At 41.8% G+C, this 23,557-nt stretch overlaps 1 protein-coding gene across 4 annotated transcripts in view; it reads right to left on the bottom strand.

Moving 5' to 3' along the window:
• Positions 1–23,557, bottom strand: part of LOC108683021 (synaptotagmin-7) — a 100,883-nt gene that overhangs the window by 16,482 nt on the left and 60,844 nt on the right. For all 4 annotated transcript variants that reach the window (XM_047884567.1, XM_018172294.1, XM_047884566.1 and 1 more), the window contains exons 3-4: positions 5,396–5,543; positions 2,451–2,560 (exon numbers count right to left, since the gene is read on the bottom strand). In XM_047884567.1, coding sequence (XP_047740523.1) covers positions 2,451–2,560; positions 5,396–5,543 — 258 coding nt within the window. The remainder of the gene's footprint in view (positions 1–2,450; positions 2,561–5,395; positions 5,544–23,557) is intronic.

Below are 23,557 nucleotides of genomic sequence, written 5' to 3'. Positions count from 1 at the left end.
GGCTTTGTCGAACTGAATAAGAATCTGGAATATTTTCATGATTTTAACCGAATTTTGGATTTCAGCGCGCGCGGAGGCAGTAAATTTGTGCCCCTTGCCAGACTGCTGATATCACGCCACGAAAATTTTTTTTTTTCAAGAAGACTAAAGGAATTTCAAAAGGAATAAATGTAAAATCCAAGCGCTGCGCGCAAGGAAAAATGGAAAAATTTACATGTTTCCTGTAATCAGGACATTTTTTGCAATTTTTTATTTGATCTCACAATGTTTATCTAAATTAATTTTATTTTGTTTACACTTCAGGACGCATTCAGCACCTGCTACAGTTGAAGAGTAGAAGTTTACAGCGAGCGAGAACATGGCTCCACTCCTGCTTCTCTGGCCGCCGCGTACAGAGAAGCAGGCTTCGCTCCTGCTTCTCCGGCCACAATTGCTGAGCGCAGCACGAGGCTCTTAGAGGCGTTCATCCTCACGAAGCGTTGCAGCGGAACACTTGCAAACTTTGTAACCACTGAAACCAACTTCAGAACTTCAGCGTCGCCTGAGTGAGTTAACTGCGCTTGAGAGAGCCAGCGGCGTATGAGAGAGCCAGCGGCGTATGAGAGAGTCAGCGGCGTATGAGCGGGTCAGTGGCGTATGAGCGAGTCAGCGGCGTATGAGCGAGTCAGCGGCGTATGAGCGGGTCAGCGGCGTATGAGCGAGTCAGCGGCGTATGAGCGAGTCAGCGGCGCATGAGAGAGTCAGCGGCGTATGAGCGAGTCAGCGGCGTATGAGAGAGTCAGCGGCGTATGAGCGGGTCAGCGGCGTATGAGCGGGTCAGCGGCGTATGAGCGAGTCAGCGGCGTATGAGCGAGTCAGCGGCGTATGAGCGGGTCAGCGGCGTATGAGCGGGTCAGCGGCGTATGAGCGAGTCAGCGGCGTATGAGCGAGTCAGCGTCACTGAATCTTAGCTTAACCTTCTGACGAGATTTATCGTCAGCAACGCACTTGCATCGCACCAGAAGATGAGGTGGCGTAGACAAAAATATTTCCACAAGCTCAAAATATTACCAGGATGGGTAGAATTTTCGTACACTGTCGGTGGAGGCATCAATTCACACAGAGAATTAAACGAGTCACGTTTTCCTGGACATACTGCATTTAGTGCATCAATTTTTGGTGCAAAAAAATACTTCATTAGAAAATTATGCAAAATTTCATGTTCTAACGAGATGCGCAACATTCGACGCTTCAACACCAAGCGCAACATTCCAAGCGTCAACAAGAAGCGCAACATTCAACGCATCAACAAGAAGCGCAACATTCAACGCATCAACAAGAAGCGCAACATTCAACGCATCAACAAGAAGCGCAACATTCAGCGCATCAACAAGAAGCGCAACATTCAACGCGTCAACATCAAGCGCAACATTCAACGCGTCAACAAGAAGCGCAACATTCAACGCGTCAACATCAAGCGCAACATTCAACGCGTCAACATCAAGCGCAACATTCGTCGACTTAACGAGCTGTGCTCTCACATTTCCCGCAACTTGCCGCGAGATTGATTAGCGCCTCGGCAAGGTTGCAAGCATATCACTCCCGTACATGATCATCTATCGGAGCCAACAAGTTGCTAGTCAAAGTTAGGGTCTTAGAAAGGCAACTCTCAGGCCTAACTTGCAGCTTGCGCTTGCAAAAGCGAGCTTTAGTGAACATAAACCAAACTCGCGTTATAGAAAAGAAAATTTGTAAATAACTAAATAATTTCTGTAAGGAGATTACTCATTTACGGAAAATGTCAACTCAATTTCTATTGGTGACTTAATTTCAAATGGTGACGCAGTAGGGATATACATCATCAAGCACGTTAGAATTGTATTGGGATTAACTGACGGCTCATGGAGAGAAATCAAATAAATGCGCTAGAAAGCATGGATCAGAGGAGGATGGCAATGAGTTAGTTCAGTGATAACGAAATTTTTTCCAACGCTTCGTCGTGAGCGCAAGCAAACTCTACGTGATCAGAAACGCAATTTGATTTGCAATCGGCAAATATTTGTCGTGTACTCGACCAAAGCTCCCGTCAATATTTACTAATGACAAGTGAAGACCACGCGGCAGTCGTTGCCATTTGCATCAAGCAGCCGACAGTTGACAGTAGCTACACCAAATAAGTGAGTCATCCGACAGTAGCTACACCAAATAAGTGAGTCACCCGACAGTAGCTACACCAAACAAGCTACACCAAACAAGCGAGTCACCCAACAGTAGCTACACCAAACAAGCGAGTCACCCAACAGTAGCTACACCAAACAAGCGAGTCACCCAACAGTAGCTACATCAAACTGGCGAGTCACCCGACAATAGCTACATCAAATAAGAAATAAGTGAGTCACCCGACAGTAGCTACCCCAAACAAGCCAGTCACCCGACAGTTACACCCCACCAACAGCCCCTACCCCGCCCACCTGACAGAGCGGGATGTGGACCTCGCCGATGGAATCGTCGCGAGAAAACCTGTCGTAGTCGAAGACGTGGAGGTGCAGCACTCGGCTGTTCAGCTTCTGGATCGGGAACTCTGCAAATAGAATAATTCATGTAGAAAGTAGAATGAATGCAAAATTCTTGTAAATGAGTGCCATGTGTCATTTTAATTATAAAATATACCACTAGAAAAAACGGTAATGAACGTTACAAGTCATCTCAGATCGCTAAGAGATTGATAAAAGAAATAACGGAGAATAAGAAAAGATTGAGAAAAATTTGTCTTTCATCACAAATAAATTAATCATGTACGTGTTCTTCAAACACATCTATACTTAATAACTTGACATTTATGATTATTTAATTTTGACTTCAATTACAAGTAGGGTTTCTAAAGATGAAGAAACAACGCTTGAAGATAAACTTAGAAGCCGTTTATCGATGCCAAGTTTCAATATAAAGGCTCATGATTGTCTCCATTTAACACTCAGAGCCAAAACTATGCAAAATTGAATCACTGATAATTCATCGTAGGCTTAGAGACTTCAGTTAAATTCCGAGGTTCAGTGCAATAAGTGCAGTTTCTCAACCTAAACGAAATAGAGGTAAGAAATCAACAGTTTTTTCCCTTGGCCGGGAGGAAGGGGTAATGGATGACCCTTTAGTGATGGCGGTGTGGGAAATAAAAGATCCGTTGATGAAAGACGTCAAGAGGCGCGGGCTTCATGCTTGTTTTAAATTAAATGCAAATGAAATTCATTAAGCAGGCAGACGACATCTTGCGTCGTGACTAAAATTGAGCGACACAGGAACAAAAGAGACGTCTCAAGTTGGGAGCACAGTAAGCGCAGTTTCTGCCCGTTTTATTTGGAAAGTAAGTTGAGTCATTTATGAATGAATATCTGAGAAATGGGTAACATGACTTGCCTAAGATATTGATTACCCCTAAGGGTCCACAGATCAGGGTAAGATCTACGAGTTTACCTCTCCTGGAATCACGTTGGTGAGTGGAAAGAAAGTCTGCTAAAATAAACGACGAAAACAGATATCTAAAAACGAGAGAAAATGAAAAAAATTCCAGGTGTAAGGTTTAACAATAAATAACTTCGAACGCATGAAAAATTCTTGTACAAACAACGACACGCAACCAGCTGTCAAACCCAGCCGTCGGATCTGCATGGCCAACTCTGTGCGCCCACATTTCACGACCTCCTCCCTCGTCCGTCCCCATGAGGCATGCGCAATAGCCTCAACTTGGCTCACAATTATACTGATTTCAATTCAAACTTCGCACATCAAAACAACGTGACGTTCGAAGTGATTGATGCTTAATGGAAAGTCTGGCTGCAGTGCTGCAAATGGCGCTACATTCTGAGCCGATACCGGGAGCTCAACATCAGAGAGAGAATCACATCGCTGATTAGCTGTCTGTGCGTGCATGGGCGAAGGCAAAAAAAAATAATTAATAGGAAAAAAGCAAAATTAAATATATTCATTAGTTGTTCAGTGTTTTTTAACAGGCGGAGTCATTAAGATAAAAGTGTAAGCTTGCTATCGTGAGACATCATGCTCAGCGAAGGATGGATGTGCACCAGTTTTTGAAAGGGCATTTCTGGGAGCATGAAACTCGTCCTGACATCAACAAGCCAACAAATCGTCTTAAACTGGCAGACGAGTCGACGAAAACGGAACCGAATATTTGGGGGCAATGAACAGTCACGGGTAATGGAGTTTTGGTGCGAGGGACAATGTTCGGCGTCGGGGTGATAGGCGCTGCTGCGCAAGACATTTGAGGGCACGACTGACAATTTCGGGTACAGTCGTGATAGCGGTTATGGGGGGGACACACGTGGGTGCAGGTGTGGGGGACAACCGTGGGTGCGGGTGTGGGGACAATCGTGGGTGCGGTGTGTGGGGACAATCGTGGGTGCGGGTGACAGTCGCAAGGGCGGCAGCAGTGCCGCGTTCCGAGCGCCGGCGACTCAGCAGAAAGAGGATCCGACAGGCCAGGAAGTGCACCGATAAACTCAACTTCACTCGTTGGTAAATAAGACTTGAACATAACGATAATTTCATGCCTGCCTGTTATTTCCAACCAAATACATTGCAATAGCCGTCTTGAAGAATATCTATTATCTTTGAATTTGTCAAGGCATCTCTTTACTTGCACGTGAATACCCAGAACCATTAAATGAAAGAAACCTTTCAAGTGCTTGTTTATTGTAGGCTCTTTTGAACCTTTTCTACACGCTTCTGCAAAGACTTCAAAAAGGTAAAAACCCGTGTAAAATGTCGTTGCAATGCACCTATGATACGTCGAGTGTATGGGCTTTTTCGAAATGTTTCTTGCATCCTACAACTTTTCTTGTATCTGCAACTTGACAGCCGTTAAAAATTGTCCCCAAACATTTTTGGCTGTGTCGCGAATCTAGATATACACACATTCTTCAAGCATTTTGTCAGCTTTTAATAATCGTCGTATATATACGCAGTTGTGTAAATACTTTTAGAAATGCTTGCCTATCTGCATGAGCAGAGCTGAGACTGGAAACGTCTGAGGTCTCCTCGAGGTTGCTGCAACCGAGCAATACAAGTGCTATAGTAGACTGTGGCAATAAACAGCTTTGGGTAACTTTGCAATACTATAAACAAATGTGAATTTCTTCGTGTAATAAAGCCAGGCCATGAAGCAATCAACGATCTACATAATTCTATGTCTTAAATTCATAACTAACTAAAAATTTTGGTTTAAACTCTCCCAGTTCTTTGCAGACTGCAGACAAGCAACCATACGTGAATATAAATTAAGATGTTGCAATTATACTGAAATGATTGCGCATGTATCTTTGTCATTCCACGAATGTCGAGCAATATGCGGCATTAAATCTTTCAATGCAAGGAAGAGTCTTACACATCAGAGAGAACTCACCTTCGAAGTAAAAGGTCTCGTGCCACTTGGGATGCAACGTTCGTCGCTTTATTTTGGTCTCGAGCTTGTGTTTTTTATCAGGAAGCAGCATAACTCGCACGTAGGGGTCGCTCGTGCCACTCAAATCCTTCGCCGGCAACTCCTTGGCCTGGTAAAACAATATGCATGTCAGATTAAAATGAAGCTTTCATAGACTTTGCGATGCATGATTATAATGTTCATAACAAATACTGTGAATTTCACGACTTGCTTCATAACAAAAGATATGTTCAATGTTCACAAGAGGGTCACTAAGATCATTTAGGAGTTTGATAATCATGAAAAAGGTGAACTAATAATTTCATACGAAACATGACCGCAGCGAAAGAGAGATGTGCGTTACCGTATAGCATCAAAGTGCCCGTACTTTTCATCAGTATTTTCGACAAACATTAGGATCGAACCACCATTGATAAAAGCGAAATGAAAGAGAAAAAAATGCTGTAATTTACAATCATACGGAAAATAAATCTCACGAGAGAAGAAATAAAAACAAGAGAAAAGGGGATTATCAGTAGTGGTAAAGATATACTAATTGTGTAGTCAATCCATTCCGTACGCGGTGTGCGCAACTGGGCCCGCAGCTGCAAAAAGCTGCAAAAAACGCCGTAGCAAATATCGGCCTTCAGCAAGTACGCATCTTCCTCGGCACTTTTTTATGGCGAATGAAAATTCCATGTAAGTCAAATTTAATTCAGAAGTCAAACACCAAATACCTGATTTGATCTTATTACATAATAAAAAAAGTACGAAGAAAAAACATAGCAGTAAAAAGAAATATCACAAAATTCGAGACGAGTTGTTGACACTAATGATACACATTAACCTAGCATGCAGATGGTTGTTTAGTCATCATCTTGACTTGCTTAATCAACGAGGCAAACGAATGTAATTATTACAATGAAAACCATTTAAACATTTAACCCAGGCAGGTTTATAATGCAGACCAACCTATAAACATGTATGAATATATTTGATCCCTTGAACACATATTGATATATAATATCGTATTTCAAAGACCATCAGAATTATGTTAGCCTCGAAAGGGCGGAAGAAATGAAGGGAATTACTTCGCAAAGTACACTTGAGAAGCGATCATATTATATGTATACGTTAATTACATATAGGCGCTCTGCCTTGGTTTCTTTAGGAACTTTACTTTCTTTTATTGCGCAATGATCAAATTTACAGCATTAAACTTTACAGCACCGTACTTTGCAAATAACGAAAAAATCAAACTGCTATAAACATTTCATTGTATTTACAGCATTAAACTTTACAGCACCGTACTTTGCAAATAACGAAAAAATCAAACTGCTTTGAACATTTCATTGTATTTACAGCATTAAACTTTACAGCACCTTACTTTTCGTTACACTTTTCGTTACTTGCAAGTAACGAAAAAATCAAACTGCTTTGAACATTTCATTGTATTTACAGCACCTTACTTTGCAAGTAACGAAAAAATCAAACTGCTTTGAATTTAACAGCATTCAAGTTCGCAGCACCGAACTTGGCAGTATTGAACGTTGTAGCACCAAACTTTGCAGAAACGAACTCATTGTTTAACTTCAAAGCGTTGATTTTTTGCAACGCTTAAGTTTGAAGCGCGTGAGTTTGCAGCTTTGTACTTTGTAGGGTTGAACTTTGTGGCATTAATTTTTGACGTGCATATCATTCAATTAAAAAATATTGAACCGCTTTGCTTCAAAGTATTGACTTGCGTTAAAATTCGTAAAATTTCCAAGTGTTGACCTTAACACTGTTGCAAAACGCTGCATTGAAATTTGTACCGCTGAAATTTACAAATATAAACTTTGCAACCCAGAGAAAAATTGAGGCGACTAGATGGAGTTGGTCGCCATTCCACGCCACGGCGCGGCTCTGCGCGCATCCTTTGACGTTCTTCAAAGAGAAAACTTTTGCAGTGACGACTCGGAATCTCGAGTGATATTCAGTCCACATAACTTATTGAATGGGAAAGATTTTGCGCGGTTTTTACGGTCGAACACTAGTCTGATGGATAAAAGTGTCGAAAGGAAGGTCAGAATTTCGACGACGGGTCTACGGTACAACGATGGCCAGCATAAGAGACTCTAGAATGTGCGGAACTACGTCAAAGTTTATTTAGTTACCACGCCGTATGCACTACGAAAAGTAATTTTAGTTATTACGCTGTATGCAATACGCAAATACTACCTCATACTGCGCCGTATGCAATACGCAAAAGTTTTTTTAGTTTGTACACCTTAATTTGTACACCGTGTGCACTAGGCAAAAGTTTAAAGTCGATCTCGAGGCTAGCATTTCATGAGCACGACTCTGATTGCTGGCAAAGAACTAGTAAACTTTATAACGTGGAACCCAAGCTGTTGAATGTTTGTCATCGCCTAACGATCGGCCACTAAAACCCTCCACCAACAGGACTCTGGCGCACGGATGGGCGATTCTGATATGCCTCATTAGAAATTTAGGATCGTTGCCGTTAATTCTATGATGATATTTAACAGAGCCGCAGGTCGGTAGCTGGCCCGAGATCATGAGCAGCGACTAGACGGTACAATGAAAGGCGCGCCGGGTCTCGCGAGCCAAAACAAAGGGATTGTTGGGAACAAAAGAGGAGCGATAGGCGCCCCCTGGATGAAGGCTGCGGCGCAAGCAGACTCAAGTCAAGCATGAACGATAGACTCACGCTCCACTGACTCCAAACCTGGGCTAGACGGCCTGGCATGAGGACAACGAAGAAACCTTGAGGCCTGGAAAAGGTCCAGCTAATAAGAAAAACCAGTAACCTTGAAAAAAGGCCAACGAAGAAAGACGTCTAAGCAAGAGGCCTTCTAAATGAGCGACTTAAGGTCTAAAAGCCCTCGACTACGAAGTCGACGTAGAAGATCAGGTAGAAAAACCCACAATTAGGAAACTGGAACAAAACGATCTACTACAGTCAAATATATGCAGACATAATTAGAAGGCTTGAAATGGTCAAATAGGAGCAATTTGGAAACAGTTGCCAAACACCCTGCGTGAAGATCAAACAGTGCCAACATATAACATTTAATATAAGATGAACCAAGCCTTACAAGTCACCACTGAAAAAATGCAAACCAATTTCGTAGTTCTGCTTTGGCTATAGAATTTGTGGGCATTTCATTCCATCCAGATCAGAAGAGCTGCTCAGCGTTCTACGCTTGATCAAAGGGTAGCGTTAAGGAATGAAACCGGTCGCGTAAAAGAGGAACTTGCATACAGGAACATGTCTCCAGCATAATCCTATCCCTCTCACAGGGTCATGTCTTCCACATGAACATGTTTCTCACAGTAACATGTCTCCTGCAGTATCATGTCACCCACAGTAGCACGTTTCTCAAACAAACACGCCTTCCACAGGGTTATGTCTCTCACAATAAAATGTCTCCGCAGTAGCATGTCGCTCACGCGAACGTGTCTTCAACTGGGGCACTTAATTTTGCTACCTAAAGGTGAGCGAGTCTCTGATACACGAAAGCCGAAGGAGTCTGATTCGGTCTTTATGAGTAACAGCGTTGTGAACTAAAATATTAAAAAGATAAAAACGACGAATGTAAGTGTACCAATGACTCACGTTCTTGTATAGCGTCTGCATGAATAACAGGAATAAAAACATGATTGATGGAAATTCTACATGATTGAGATTCAATCTCAATTGTAAGGTCATAAAATTTCTTGATTGTAAGGTCATAAAATCCGATGGCCGTTTCCAGACATCTGTATATCGAAAATCATCGTTCACCGGCTTGAGCACCAGCTTTTTTAGCTTTTGTTCCTTTCGTCACAAATTAAATGGGATTCAAACGTTATTAAACCGCGGTTTCCGAATTTGCTCCACTTTCCATAATATCCACACTGAATTTGAATATTTGCGCAGTATATTTTCACTGAATGGGTTTCCTTCACAATTGGTGTATACTCAAATTAAGAAATTCTTGTCTAAACAATATGCTGAGGTGGTTCCCGAGCATGACGATAGGAATAGTGTTTATTGTTCTTTTCTTTACTTTGGCTCCGCATCTGAGACGATGGCAAAGGAATTGAAAGATCTATTCTCTAAATACCTCCCGAATGTAAATCTTCAGGTACTGCTAGTGAACAATTTTAAAATTAGCTCGTTTTTCAGGTACAAATATCCTCTCCCTGTTCTTTTGCGATCATCCCTAGTTTATCAATATGGTTGTGCGCAGTGCGCATCTGCGTATGTCGGTATGACATTGCGCAATTTTTATACTAGGCTTGCAGAGCATAGAGGCAGGAGATATAGAACAGGGAACATACTTGCGCATCCCCCTCATTCAGCTGTACGTAGTCATGCCGAGCAGTGCAACGTCCCGGTGTCCAATAGTGATTTTAGAGTTTTAGCCTCCACAACCAGTGTTTCTGACCTACGAATTTTAGAAAAATTATATATTTTCAAACAGAAGCTCAGTTTAAATGCCGCATTCAGTTCCTATCCTCTACAAATTGTAAATAGATAGTACCTTCTCTACATGTTATCTCATTTTTATTTGTTTTATTTCCGATTTAGTTCTGATGTCTTCAAGTTTAGGTAAATTGTTTGAGTGTGAATTTTAGGCTACTAACTGTTGGTACCTGTGTTCTAGGTTTTGAACTGACGATGGAGCTGGACTCCGAAAAGTTTTCTCTTATAAGAAATGGTGAACTTTTTGGCTATTTTCTTTACTTTTAAATTCCTAGATTCAATTTCTTTTCAGGTTGCAATTCCTCCACCATTCAGCTTTTACAAGTTCGCTAACGTCGAATGTTAACATCACACTTACAATCCATGAAGATTTCAGAGAGTCTTTTTATTCGTCGGCTTTAGATCTGATGATCTAAAATGTAATGTAAACGACCAACTGCATCACTCTCAATGAGTCAAACGCACGATTTGCAGCTTTTGAGTTTGAATTTCAGACTTCTCTGAACTATTCACTATCAACACAAACATTTTAAAGCATCCAATACAAAATCGACTGCAAATTTTTGGGTCCTAACTCCCGATAGAGATACGGCCTACCGTGCTACGAGCTTCTTATGCAGGTTGTTCCGAGCACAAAAGAACGGCTGATAAAGCGCGCTTTATAGCAGGGCGGGTGTTGCATAGAGAGGCCGCCATAGTATGTTCCAGGGACGAGATAAAAGCAGACTCTAGAACTGGCATGTACAATAGTGAGTGTACAAATTCCCCTGTACTGAGTGCAGAGTGTAATATTAGTCTAAAGGGAAAGTACTCGATTATAATCCTTTTCACAGGAAACGTATCAGTTCGCAGTGCAGAATGGCATCATTATAGTCTTTGTATGCAAAGAATCGGCGAATTTGTTAGGAAAGCCTGAATGTACGGTAGATGAAACTATACGAAGTATAACGTTATTTAAATAAATGAAGGCAATATGCTGCATTATCCTATAAACCGCTACAGGCGCACTGGGATATTGGTAATAAACTGCTATTTCTCGTGGGTTAATTCTATTATAATTCTCGTTTATACAAATAAAGGCATATGAAGACCTTGGTTGTCACACAAACACCATCACTAAGCCAGCTTACGACGGAATGAAGTTCTCAAGCCCGCGATGAGCATCAGCTAGAGCTCTTCTCGCAATCCCTGCCTCGGAAAGAAGCGATTCAAGCGCCCATTTGTTTCGTATGCTGCAGAAGAAAATGAAACAAAAATACAGCATATGCAAAAATTGCTCGCATAAATTGGTAACGAGTTTTCATTATTGGTGGCACCTTACATATACTTTCTAAACAGCTTTACTTATTTTTTATTTTGTAGCGCCTTACGACCCAAGGGTGGAGCGTATAAGTAAACGTGGGGGCCGTACTTATTTATGGAAGCGATGGCTTAAATGCCACATTTTCGGGACGTATCGCATTATTCTGGGGACATCGCGGGCATCACAGACTCGAAAAATCCCGGAAATTTAAGCCGGGCCCCGCATCAAATTATGGCCCAAATTGCGGGTGTTACGTACGGCTTGAACCGTAGCTCATCCAGCGCCGGCTTCTTGGTACCAATGACGTCTCGCCGATTTTTAAAAGAAAAAAAAATCGCTGATGCCACGAGAAAATCATCCGTTTTTCTAATTTATTTAATAAAGCTGTCTCGTGGAGCGAGGTAGTCGGGGCGTTTTAGGGAGCTCGGGCGTCATTTTGTCGTCAATATTTCAAAGCGTTCGAGGTCAAACGTTTTAGATTTCTATGGGAAAGTCGATACGAGCATCTCTCGCGCTGACGTCATCCATAGTGAAAGTCTAACGACAGCCACTCAGAAACCATTAATTTAGGCAGTGTTTGAAATAGTATAGGAACAATAAATTTTTGTGCAGAGTGAGTGAGTTTATGAGATGAGTTTGAGAAGCTTAGGGATAAAATAGTTAGTCAGTGGTTGATAGTACATAGAAGTTATTCAGTACAAAATAACTAGCCAGAAGTGAATGATACTTTAGTACAGAGTAATAAGGCATGAATGTGTTCGTAATATCGAGATGCCACCGTTACCTGACAAGTGGATGAGGCTGTGTTGCTAAAGTATTATATGGTCGGCGAGGGTTGATCGTCTGGTGTAGTATCATTCACGTTAATGTTTCTTCATTACTCTTGCTGAGTAAGTTATTTACAGCAAATGTGTTAAGTGTTTGGTGGCAACATGTTACTTCGTGTCAAGAGTAACATTGAACGTAAACCGTAGCTGCTAGGAATAATGACATCACGATTCGACCCAAACTACTCGAAGCTATTCGAGGGAACGATCGCGAAGAGGCGATAAATATACATCCAATTGTTTTCAGAACTCATTTCAATGTACAAGCTGGATTTTAAAGAAAAATATCGGATTGTTCAAGGGGAGACCGGTCAAAATGTTAGGAAGCCTGTGATGCAATCATTCGCTTCCTCTGAGAGAGCAGGGGCAGAGAGCCTGGCTGCGGTCTCATCTACACGTAAAAGCAATCACAGACCAGAGCGATGTTGTGTTAGCGGCTCGGATCACGCGCGGATGGGGTGCTGAGAAGATGGTTTCACGCAACACAGAGAAGCACAGTCTAGAGGAGGAGCAGTGTAACAAAGTCTAGAGGAGGAGCAGTGAAGCACAGCCAATGATAGGAGCAGTGAAGCACATCTGCGACAGGAGCAGTGAAGCACAAAGTCTAGCGGAGGAACAGTGAAGCACATCTGTGATAGGAGCAGTGAAGCACAAAGTCTAGAGGAAGAGCAGTGAAGCACATCTGTGATAGGAGCAGTGAAGCACATCTGCGATAGTAGCAGTGAAGCACAGTCTAGAGGAAGAGCAGTGAAGGACAGTACAGAGGAAAAGCAGTGAAGCACAGTCTAGAGGAGGCGCAGTGAAGCACAATCTTGACGAGGAGCCGCGAAACTCATTTTAGAGGAGGAGCAGTGAAGCACATTGCAGAGGAGAAGCGGTCTCCAGTAAAGGTTGTGAAGCGCCGTCTAAAAAGAAGTATATGGCGAACCAGTCGAAAAAGATCAACGAGCTAAGTAACGTAGAAGAGGGACTCTGAGCACATTCTGAACCTGAAGTGTTCATAGAGCCGTGCAGCCAAGACGCAGTAGGATTTTCAACTGTATGCTTAGTAGATGGTGTTAAACGAAGCTAATCCTAAGAAGTCTCAAAGTTATAACCGACGTCAGAAGATGGAAGATCCGACTGAAATCAGCCGTGCAGTGGACACATGTACTCATTATGACTCGAATTGTATTCATAAACCTAAATTAACATACATTAAGAGAAGAATTTTAAAGTTATTGAACACCGAAAGATATTTTTTAGAAGTAGCAGATTTCCCAGGAGAAATTTTTCATATAATTAACGAAAACCAATCATCATATACCGATAATAACACAAATACCGACGAAATAATTCTTGCGTTCAATACCAGACAGGCATGCAACTTTGATTCTGAAGAGGGTTTGCAGCAGACGCGCGATGCAGCAGCCAAGGCACGGAAAAGCTGTAAGTTTTATATTTGTCGCAACAGCGCCAATATCGCCGGCAGACACACGCCAGGCCCAGCAGTTCATTTGGGCAGGTCGCGGTCGCACCCCAGTACGCAAATTGCCACCAAAAGTGAACACAATCAAGCCATGGCCCGACACAGCAACTAAATTGCGACTGCGCACTGCAGACATGCGAGACCCACTGCAATGAGATTCTAGACCAACTGTGATGCGACTAGACCTGCTGCGGTGTAACTCTAAACCTGCTGTGGTGTGACCTACACCCACTGCGATGCGAATCTAAACACACTGCGATGCGAATCTAAACCCACTGCGATGTGACCTAGACCCACTGCGATGTGACCTAGACCCACTGCGATGTGACCTAGACCCACTGCGATGTGACCTAGACCCACTGCGATGTGACCTAAACCCACTGCGATGTGAATCTAAACCCTCTGTGACATGACTAGATCAGCGGCGAACTGACTAGACCGTGGCGATAAAGTTGCGAGACCATAGCCCGCGAAAGCAACCTGCCGGGCAAACGTCAAACACAAAAAAACAGGCAAATATTATTATTTCTACCACTTTATTCATTTATTAGCGTGTCTTGTTATAGTTTAGGGCATATGAGGGATAATGCAAAATCCAAAATCCGCCCGCTAATCGCAATATACACACAAAAAGTGTATTTCTCTAGTTAACAACAAATGAGGAATAATATACCTTAATTAAATGAAATCGCGATCAAACAATAACTTCTGGTCGTGGCGCCGTGAGAAAGCTTCACCGGCGGAAGAGAAATTCGTCTACCAGAACAAATAAACTCATTTTATTCAATTTTACCCGACTATTTCATGGCACCCGATCAAAAATTCATAACGAGATGATAGTTTTTCCTGAATTGGAAATATAAAAAATTTAAAGACTATTCTGATTAACTCAGAAACTCATTAGAATTGTGGCAACAATTATAATTATGAGCACAGCAAGAAAATTTATATATTACTATATACCCGGCATGTGTTAATAAATATTAGTAAGTGTACTACAAACATATGTCAAAACTTCGATAATGCGAAAGATTTCCTCGATTTTTAAGTTAATTTTTTATATACGGACAAAAATGTCATTGGATCACGAAATAATGTTCCTTTGAATAAAGCCGGTTTTCTACCCGAATGCAATCAGTCTGGGTCCGTCCTACATTTTAAACTATTGTAGCCCAGAGCAAAGTAAATGAATCCTAAAATTTCATTTTTTGAATGGGACTTTGATTTTAATAATTTTCGTCTCCACTAACGCGCAAGCGTATTGCGCAAACTGCGTGTCTGGTAAGCTGTATAGTAAATGACACAAGTTTGTATTGAACAATAAATCAATAAATGCATTTCAGAGGAATTAGATCGCAAACATAAGTACTGTTGAAACCCCTCAGAAGGACGTATGTAAGACTTGAACGCATTTTTAAATCGCAAATGCAGACTTAATTATTATAATGTATGTGAACAATTCCGAAGATGAATTGCAAATGATCAATCGACTTGCCTTGGTGGTGCATACAACCGTCGGAAATGAGAGGTGGGGCGGCAAGAGACTTTTTAATTTGTTTTTGTTTTCAACCCCAAAAAATGCTTAAATAAAACAAATAACTATTAATGATAAAATAGACGTGAATTTTTACGTTCGGCTATGGGTACTCCGCATCCATCCTCAAATGCGGGACACCTTAATTGTAAACCTGTGTCAGGTATTTTACCACTTCGAATATCTTTTTGAGAGAGGACGATTTTATGCAATTAGAAGTTTCTTTTGGAGACAATTTCCTACAATGTGATGAACCCTTTGGTGACAATTTCCCATACTTCGACTATATATAATTTATTGACAATTTCCAACACTTTGAAGATTGATTGCTTTTCCCATTGAAGATGGACCCAACATTTCGAAGATCCATTGAAAACGATATCCCACCCATTGATGATCGCTTCATGGACGATATTTAATACTATGAAGATCCTTTGGAGATCGATATCCCAAAATCTGGAGAATTTTTTCAGGACGACATCCCACAATTAAGAGAAACTTTAGGGTCGATATTTTCTATTTCGGAAATCTCCAGGGTACAGATTCCTAGATAAAGATAATTATGGAAGTAGCTCTTGCCTCAACTCCCTCCCTAAAATAGTCTGCAGCAGCTTCCTAATTCGGATAATATGGAGCAGCTTAATTAGTAATTCAGATAATTTGGAGCAGCTCCCTAATTCAGATGACCTGGAACAGTAACCTAATTTAGATGACTTGGAGCAGCTACTTAATTCAGATAATCTGGAGCAGCTGTGCCGAGCCCAAAATGTTGCTCAGTCCAGAACTGCTCGTGCCGATCGAGGAAGTCCATCAGCCAAGATCATATTGCATTAAAGTTCGTTTACTTCATCAGAGGCTTGTAGTAGATTTGCATGAAGGCATTGACGAGTCTAACATCATCAGGAGACATGAGAAAAACGGCAATTTTTCCAGGCAAGCACTGGGAAATTAAAAAAAAATATGAATGAAGGAGACGTTCGGAGATGGGCCAGGTAATTTTTTCCGTGGCATAAATTAGCCTGGTAAATGGGTATGTAAGAAAAATAGGCATAAATCACTTTAGATTTAAAAACTTGAACTTTTTAAAAATGAGATTGAAATGTAGAAGGAGGACTAGATTGATTTTATGAATATTAATCAATCGTTCGGCTATTAAATTTATTAAACAGGTAATTTCAGTCGACTGATCGTAACATCAGGTGATGCTGAAACATCATCATTCTCCAGACAGAACTGAATAAATCAATCAATCAAACTTTCAAAGTGGGCAAAATATTTTCCAACAAATGCAATTTGGAAAATAATATACAGAGAAAAACCTCGAGTGTGAGGTTTTTCCCCCTATACCGAGAGTGAATCTCAAAATGCACAACATGTTTATTGCAGAGCAGAAAAGATGCAAGCACGTAAGAAAAATATGAAGGCAACTCATGCTTCATATTTATCGCCGGATTACTGGTGGCCAACAGTTGGCCAGCGACATGGCAGTGATGGTTTCCAAGAGGGACACACATTGCAAAATAAATAAATAGCGCACCCCAACGCTGCCTTATATTTTTCTGCTGCACGCGGTGCGACTGGGCATTATAAACAAGCGCCGATGCCAGGGACGAGCGATCAATTATTTGCAGCTCTCAGCAGGGATGGCGGGGAGGGGGCGACACGACGGCAAACAAGGCGTCTGAGCCTCGCAATTATGGTGGACTTTTAATGAGAAGCAAAACACAATTTATCATGCACGCAAAAAAGTCGTTCAAAGTCAGGATAATATGTTATCATTTATTCTACAAGAATTTATTTGACATTGGCCATGTAAACAGGAAGAGAGTAAACTTCATTAAAATCGTATTTTTCTCAAGACCTTGACCTTCAAATAGACGTTCAAGTAAGTTTTCTCACAGTGGCAAATGAAAGCACGAGCGAAAGAGGTTGACATCCTATTTTTTAAATAGAGTTTCAATAGACGAAGACAAATAAATTGCTTTGGTATTTTCCAAGTAGGATTTCCAAGGAAAAGAAAAACCCCTCGCTTCATCTCACTCATATCAGCATTATGTGGTTCTTCAACAAGGTACCGGTATGTGAAGCACCAGCGTAAATTTCATTCGTCCAACAAAATATGCGATTGAATATACGTTTTCTAGTCAATGCCAAGTCGTCAGTTTTTTTGAAAAATACACCTTCTTGAGAATTATTTTGAGGTGAAATTGAAACTATGTCTGCACAAAATGCAAATAAGATCGCATTACAGGGACCCTGCAGAGCAACCGTGAGCCTAGAGAAGCTCCCGCGCACTTGAGCAGGATGTTTGTACACAGGACTGCAGGAGAGGGGTCCTGAGGCGGCCTCATCCAGTGGCTGCAGATGACGTGCCAAAGTTTAAACATGTCACGAGCCGTCCAACTTTTAGGTCGAGATGCTTAATGCAGGCGACCGCACGGAAATGCCAGCCGGTAATCCAGGGACCGATGGTTGGCTATGGTTGGCCGCCGATACGCCGGGGATTATTGACCTAAATCTGGCGATGAGGGATTTTCTTGAAATATGAACTATACTAAGCGATATATCAGTCGCCGCTGAGAGCGATATATCGGTCGTCATCCATGGGCGAGTTATTCTAAAGAAACTGATCGAGAAAAAATAATTGGCAGTTCAATTGGGCGTAGAGGAAGCGCTGTTCAGGAATGTTGCTTCTATTTACAAGCTGTGCTTATTTGAATTATAAACTCTACCTCCTAATTTTTTAACTACCTGGTAATAAATAAAATATTCCTCATCTTATGCTTTTATTTATCGATAGGAGTTTCTCGATCAACCTGCCTTTACAATGTTATTTAAGCTATGATTGAAAGTAAATTCTAATGCATTTCTTACATGAATTCTGTTATAGAGTACGGCTATAACCCGAAGTTGCCCAGTGTTTATGTGTACTAAGTAACAATTAATTCTGGCAGCAAAGGTTAATTCGACGAAACTATTGATAGCTGATAAAAATAGTTGCAACAACTTTATTTCGTCAAAAAAAAATTCCCACATTCAAATACTAATGCATTGGTTTTCACTGATGTTTGATCCACAATCTATCACTGATTTTTTAGCAATATTCGTAGAGAGCACCGAAGCAAAGGCACCGAACTTGATGTACTGCCAAACAAGGGGTAGCATTTTACGTTTATGAGTAATATAATAAGCAAAGTTTTACAACATGGTGCATGATGGAACGTCGTAGAATAATTTACAATTGACAATAATACGCGATGTCGGCAGAATATCATAGCGGAGGCTTTATATGCACAGTAAAATGATGTATTGAGACTATTAACAAATACTGATAAGCCAACAGAAACTAAATATTGTTACCTCTAATTAAATTTCCCACAAAGCAATAATGTGTGTAGATTTTTAACAAATATCGATAGACACCAAATTTTGCTACATCCAATCAATTTCTCAACAAATCTGGATGAATTCCAAGGTTGTCAGTGCGAGCACGAGTGCCAGGTCAACTGGTCAGACTGAAGCTTTGATATCAAAAAGACATACGAGTAGGCGGCTAGATTCTTGCTGTTTAAAAAAAACGGAATTAACATATTCCTTTCAAAATTATAACTATAAAATAGACATCTATCTTACGCCTCACTCAGAATTTTTAGATCTAATAATCGCATCGGAAAGTTGCTAATTATAATCGAACGGAAATGCAAGTTGAAATGCAATTTCATGTGCGAGCGAAAGTCCCGGCAATCGCTGTGCCGGGATCACAAGCCCGCGTCTATCACGGCGCAAAAATTGGACACGAAAAGAACCGATAAATTCGATGCGCTCGCGTCCAATAGACGTGGAAAAAATAGCACGTCAAGGCGACGACGAGGATCTATAACGTGATGCCCCAGGGCAATTGTGCTCTAGAGACTCGTCGAGACAATATATTTTTCTGGGCATGTATCATGTATGACTTGAAATGATACAAATAATAGCATTAGAGGATGAAAAGTGGAGAAAACATTTGTTACTCAATGACTTGATGTTGGTTGGAAAAGTGAAGCAAAAAGTGAAGTAAATGATATTAAGCTAGAAAGAGAAAACGTTGACTTAATTTATAGAGTACAATTTATCGAAGTGAAGTCAGGTTACAGGAACTATTCTCAAACAATAGCCAGTAGTCAGAATTTTGGAAATAATAGCTAAGTTCTCCATTTATCAGTCATGATCGAAAAATTGCAGAGTTCTCACGCCAGACATAAGCTAATAATTGACTTAGACATTTCAAATGTGGCGAATCCAGCATATGCTCACGGTTACAAAGGTGCACAAAATATGCGACAAAAGCCTAAATAAAACGAGATAACAGCATGGTAAATGAATTTTGTAAGTAATTTTGCTCTTAGCTTATTTTTTTCAGCTATTGTGCTGAAAAATTTATAGAAGGTTAGACACTTGCTCACATATGTACAAGCTCTACGGCTATAGCATGAGCTGTTCGCATCCAAGCGAGCCAGGACTAAAATAAACTTAACTGTGTCTATCAACTGAATTAAATATTCAAATGGAAAAGTACAGCGGTTCATTGAGCGCATTTAGTGGCTGTAAAAATACAGTTTTTATTTTTGGTGTGGAGTAGGAAATTTAATATAACACGCCCGCGTATATACGCAACTCGAGAACAACGACATTTAGACGAGGCACCTTCGTTCTATTGAATTTCCAAGCAGCTATAAAACGGAGCTCATTTCTTGTGCGAGATCACATGAAATAACCATGAGATCCTGAAGTTGATCTTATAGCTTCCATTTGGAGATCGGCTACACGAGAAAAACGCATGCTCATGAACCTTCTTACACAAATAAAAAATTTCATATTTCTTCGACAAAACCGTCAGCATAAGAATAGACGGAAAAAATATTCCGGCCAAAATGAAACCTGACGCCTACGTTATTTTTTATGAAATAGCATAAAGAATCCAGGAGAGTGGAACGTGCGCAGAGGTTATACGATGGTCAAAATAGGACTGTTTAAACACAGGCTGGGACCAAAACAAAACACAGACAACAAAATTACTTCTTCAATTTGATGGGAAGCTTCTGCTTATCCAACAGCTACGAACCCCAACAAGAATGCACAATGTCTTGGATCAGTTCAATAGGAGTTCATCCAGTTCTTCATTCGGAATGAAGAACTGGATGAAGATCTTCGGGTTGTGATCACACTGTTAGACCAGCGACTGGAGGTGGAACAGACGACAATTGGAATTGGAAACAAGCTCAGGCCTACACGTCAAGAGGGCCTGGTTGAGCTAAATTTTCACCAGCGAAGAACGGACTGGGAGGAAAGAAATCGGCTGGAGATACTAGTTCCGGTAATTAATGTCGAAGCAGTAACTGAGCATCGTGAATATGGTAGCTCCATGGGACGCATAATTCAAGGGACAGACGAATCATCATGAGTTTGAACAAATTGGCTCGATCATGCGGAGAAAGCACGATCAGAAGCTCGATCATGCGAAGGAGGCGCGATCGGAGGCTCGATCATGCGAAGGAGGCACGATCGGAGACTCGATCATGCGAAGGAGGCACGATCGGAGGCTCGATCATGCAAAGGAGGCACGATTGGAGACTCGATCATGCGAAGGAGGCACGATCGGAGGCTCGATCATGCGAAGGAGGCACTGTAGTGCCAGGATTGGTAGGGGTTCCAGGGTTCCTCTATGTAGTGCCGCTCGATCATGCGTCTAAATGAGGAAATTGGGCGACATCTGCAGGCCTAACACGTGGCTGAAGAACAGGCAGATGAGGCGCGAGCGGTGGTTGTCATTCGGGAGAATATCAAGTATTTCTACAAATATACCTCGTCAAATGCGAAAATCAGGGCCACAGAGGGGCCACTGAAAAGCGATAATGTTCTTATATGAAGATGACCAGGGGCTGTGCGAACTGCCACGGGCACAGTCTGAAGAAGTGTTCAGCAACCCCAGTAGGCAGAAGAATGAAATTGAGTCCTTCAGGAACTGCCAGGGAGGCGGCGGTTGATGATCGGCAAATTTGAAACACAAAACCTAGACAGGAAATTCCAAGAACTATCGACTTTTTGATTGATAGTCCAATTTGTGCACTATGTTTGATTTTCATCTCCTCAACGAACTCTTGACAAGGTGAAGACAAATTTTTCCAACATAGAAATGAGCTGAGAAATTATTTATTTTATTCAAGCCGTTGCAAGGAATTACATTTGTTCCCCGGTTGCCGTGTGATCTAAATTGCTTGCGTCAATAATGAGAGCTAGAACTAATTTAATTATTTTATCTCTAATCGAGTTTTCAATATTAGTTTCTCATTAATATGCAGGGTCTCTGGAAGCGTTTCATTCCACTGCCACAGCCGTCCTGCGATGCCAGTGCTAAAATAATAACATTTATTCAGGCCATGGCAGCGCGTCAGAAAAACTCGACTTCATCGTAGAAATGCCCTGTAAATTTTGCAAGCAGGAATTCGCGGGGCAGGAGAGCGTAGCGACAGCAGCGCTGCGTCTAAAGCTGTGATTTGAATTCTGTCTGCGACCCGAGGAGTGACCATACAGACAACACGAACTGGTTTGGCATTACCACTGACTGGCATCTTAACCATAAGGCGACAGACTGCAAGTCCTACGAAGGGGAAGCGGCAGCTTGTAAGTCTTCCCAAGTAAGTAAATTTGAAGTAAAACAGCAGCTGGCAAGACCTTTCAGGTGAGGCGGCAGCCTGCAAGTCCTCTCTATGTGAGGCAGCAGCCTGCAAGTCCTCTATGTGAGACGGACTGCAAGTCCTCTCTATGTGAGGCAGCAGCCTGCAAATCCTCTCTATATGTGAGGCAGCAGCCTGCAAGTCCTCTCTATGTGAGACAACAGCCTGTAAGTCCCCTCTATGTGAGGCTGCAGCCTGCAAGTCCTCTATGTGAGGCAGCAGCCTGCAAGTCCTCTCTATGTGAGGCAGCAGCCTGTAAGTCCCCTCTATGTGAGGCAGCAGCCTGCAAGTCCTCTCTAAGTGAGGAAGCAGCCTGCAAGTCCTCTCTATGTGAGGCAGCAGCCTGTAAGTCCCCTCTGTGTGAGGCAGCAGCCTGCAAGTCCTCTCTAAGTGAGGCAGCAGCCTGTAAGTCCCCTCTATGTGAGGCAGCCGGCTGCAAGTCCTCTCTATGTGAGGCAGCAGCCTGCAAGTCCTCTCTATGTGAGGCAGCAGCCTGCAAGTCTTCTTAAAATAAGGATAAGGACTGCCCACTCCTTGCCAGCCGTCAAGACGGCCGTATTTCTCACTAAGGCCATCTCGGCCGCGGACATGACGGATGCGAGGTCACTAATTGGATTTTCGCGATTCATGATCACATAAAACTCTTTTGCCGGCCAGGATGCCTGAATACTTTTCGTCTCCATCAGCGCGGTGCTGGCTTGCCACGGAATATCCAGTCGTAACTAAAAATCGTTGGAGAACCGCGTAGAAATTGCTTGAAAGTTTTTCTAATTATTGACGAGCCAGACTTAAAAGGAAAGAAGGTTGTAATCACATAATGTGCGTTATTTTTTAAGCTGCAAGTCTCGAAATCTTTCGATGATACGAGCGCTCGAGCAGCCCACGTGCCTGATGATCCCAGTGTTACATGAATAACATATATTTGAGATGTAGCTCATTAAATGCGATCTTTGAAAGGTACCTCAGTAAGTGTGATATATCAATGTGATCAAATCATTAAGTGTGATATACCCATGGGATGCAACTCAAAAAGTTTAATATAGCTTAGAGAGTTTACACGTTAAGAGTAATGTCATATCATTGAGATGTAACTCATTAAGTAATATCAGTTCATTGCGCCGGTAGTTACTGATGAATTAGCTAAATATAATCATAAGGCCAGAATATTGTGTCAATTATTGACGAGCCTATAAAATTTTCTGCCGCAGCCATTATCTGCTCAATAAAAAGATGAACGCGCTGCCGGAAATTGAAATTCCTCTTGCAAATTATGTGAAGGCAAGAATCAGCTTCGACGCCGATACCAAGGAAACTCGCTTACAGGAAACGTGGCCCGCATCGGCGTTCAAAATGGCGCGGCGTATCAGACTTTACCATTAATTTCATTTTAGCATCAGACTCGGCAATCAGGATTGAGTATCAGACATAACCACCTTTTTCACTTTAGCTTCAGACTCGGCAACCACGATTGAGTATCTGAATTAATCCCTAATTTCGTTTTAGCTTTAAACACTGCAACGGGGTTTTCACGGAACATCGTTCGTTTCAACATTGGATCCGCCAGTCATGTCTTCCTACGGGACTCTACAGCTAACTCTATCGGGCGCGTAAACAATTTCCTCTTACATAGGACTTTATCTCCAACATCATTTCCAACATGGCACCTCTCAACGCTGTTTGCATATCGGATTCTACTGTTAACGTTCACATTGCTTCGAAAATGTGGAACCCAACATGCCGACAACCCAAACATTGCATGATCGCCAATGTCAATGCGCAATCGCATTGACAACTGAAGACATCGCCATCACATTGACAACTC

This window comes from Hyalella azteca, unplaced genomic scaffold (genome assembly GCF_000764305.2).
Source record: "Hyalella azteca isolate HAZT.00-mixed unplaced genomic scaffold, Hazt_2.0.2 contig15624, whole genome shotgun sequence".
NCBI lineage: Eukaryota > Metazoa > Arthropoda > Malacostraca > Amphipoda > Hyalellidae > Hyalella > Hyalella azteca.
The sequence above is the reverse complement of the archived record's forward strand: the minus strand, read 5'-3'. Positions and strand labels throughout refer to the sequence as shown.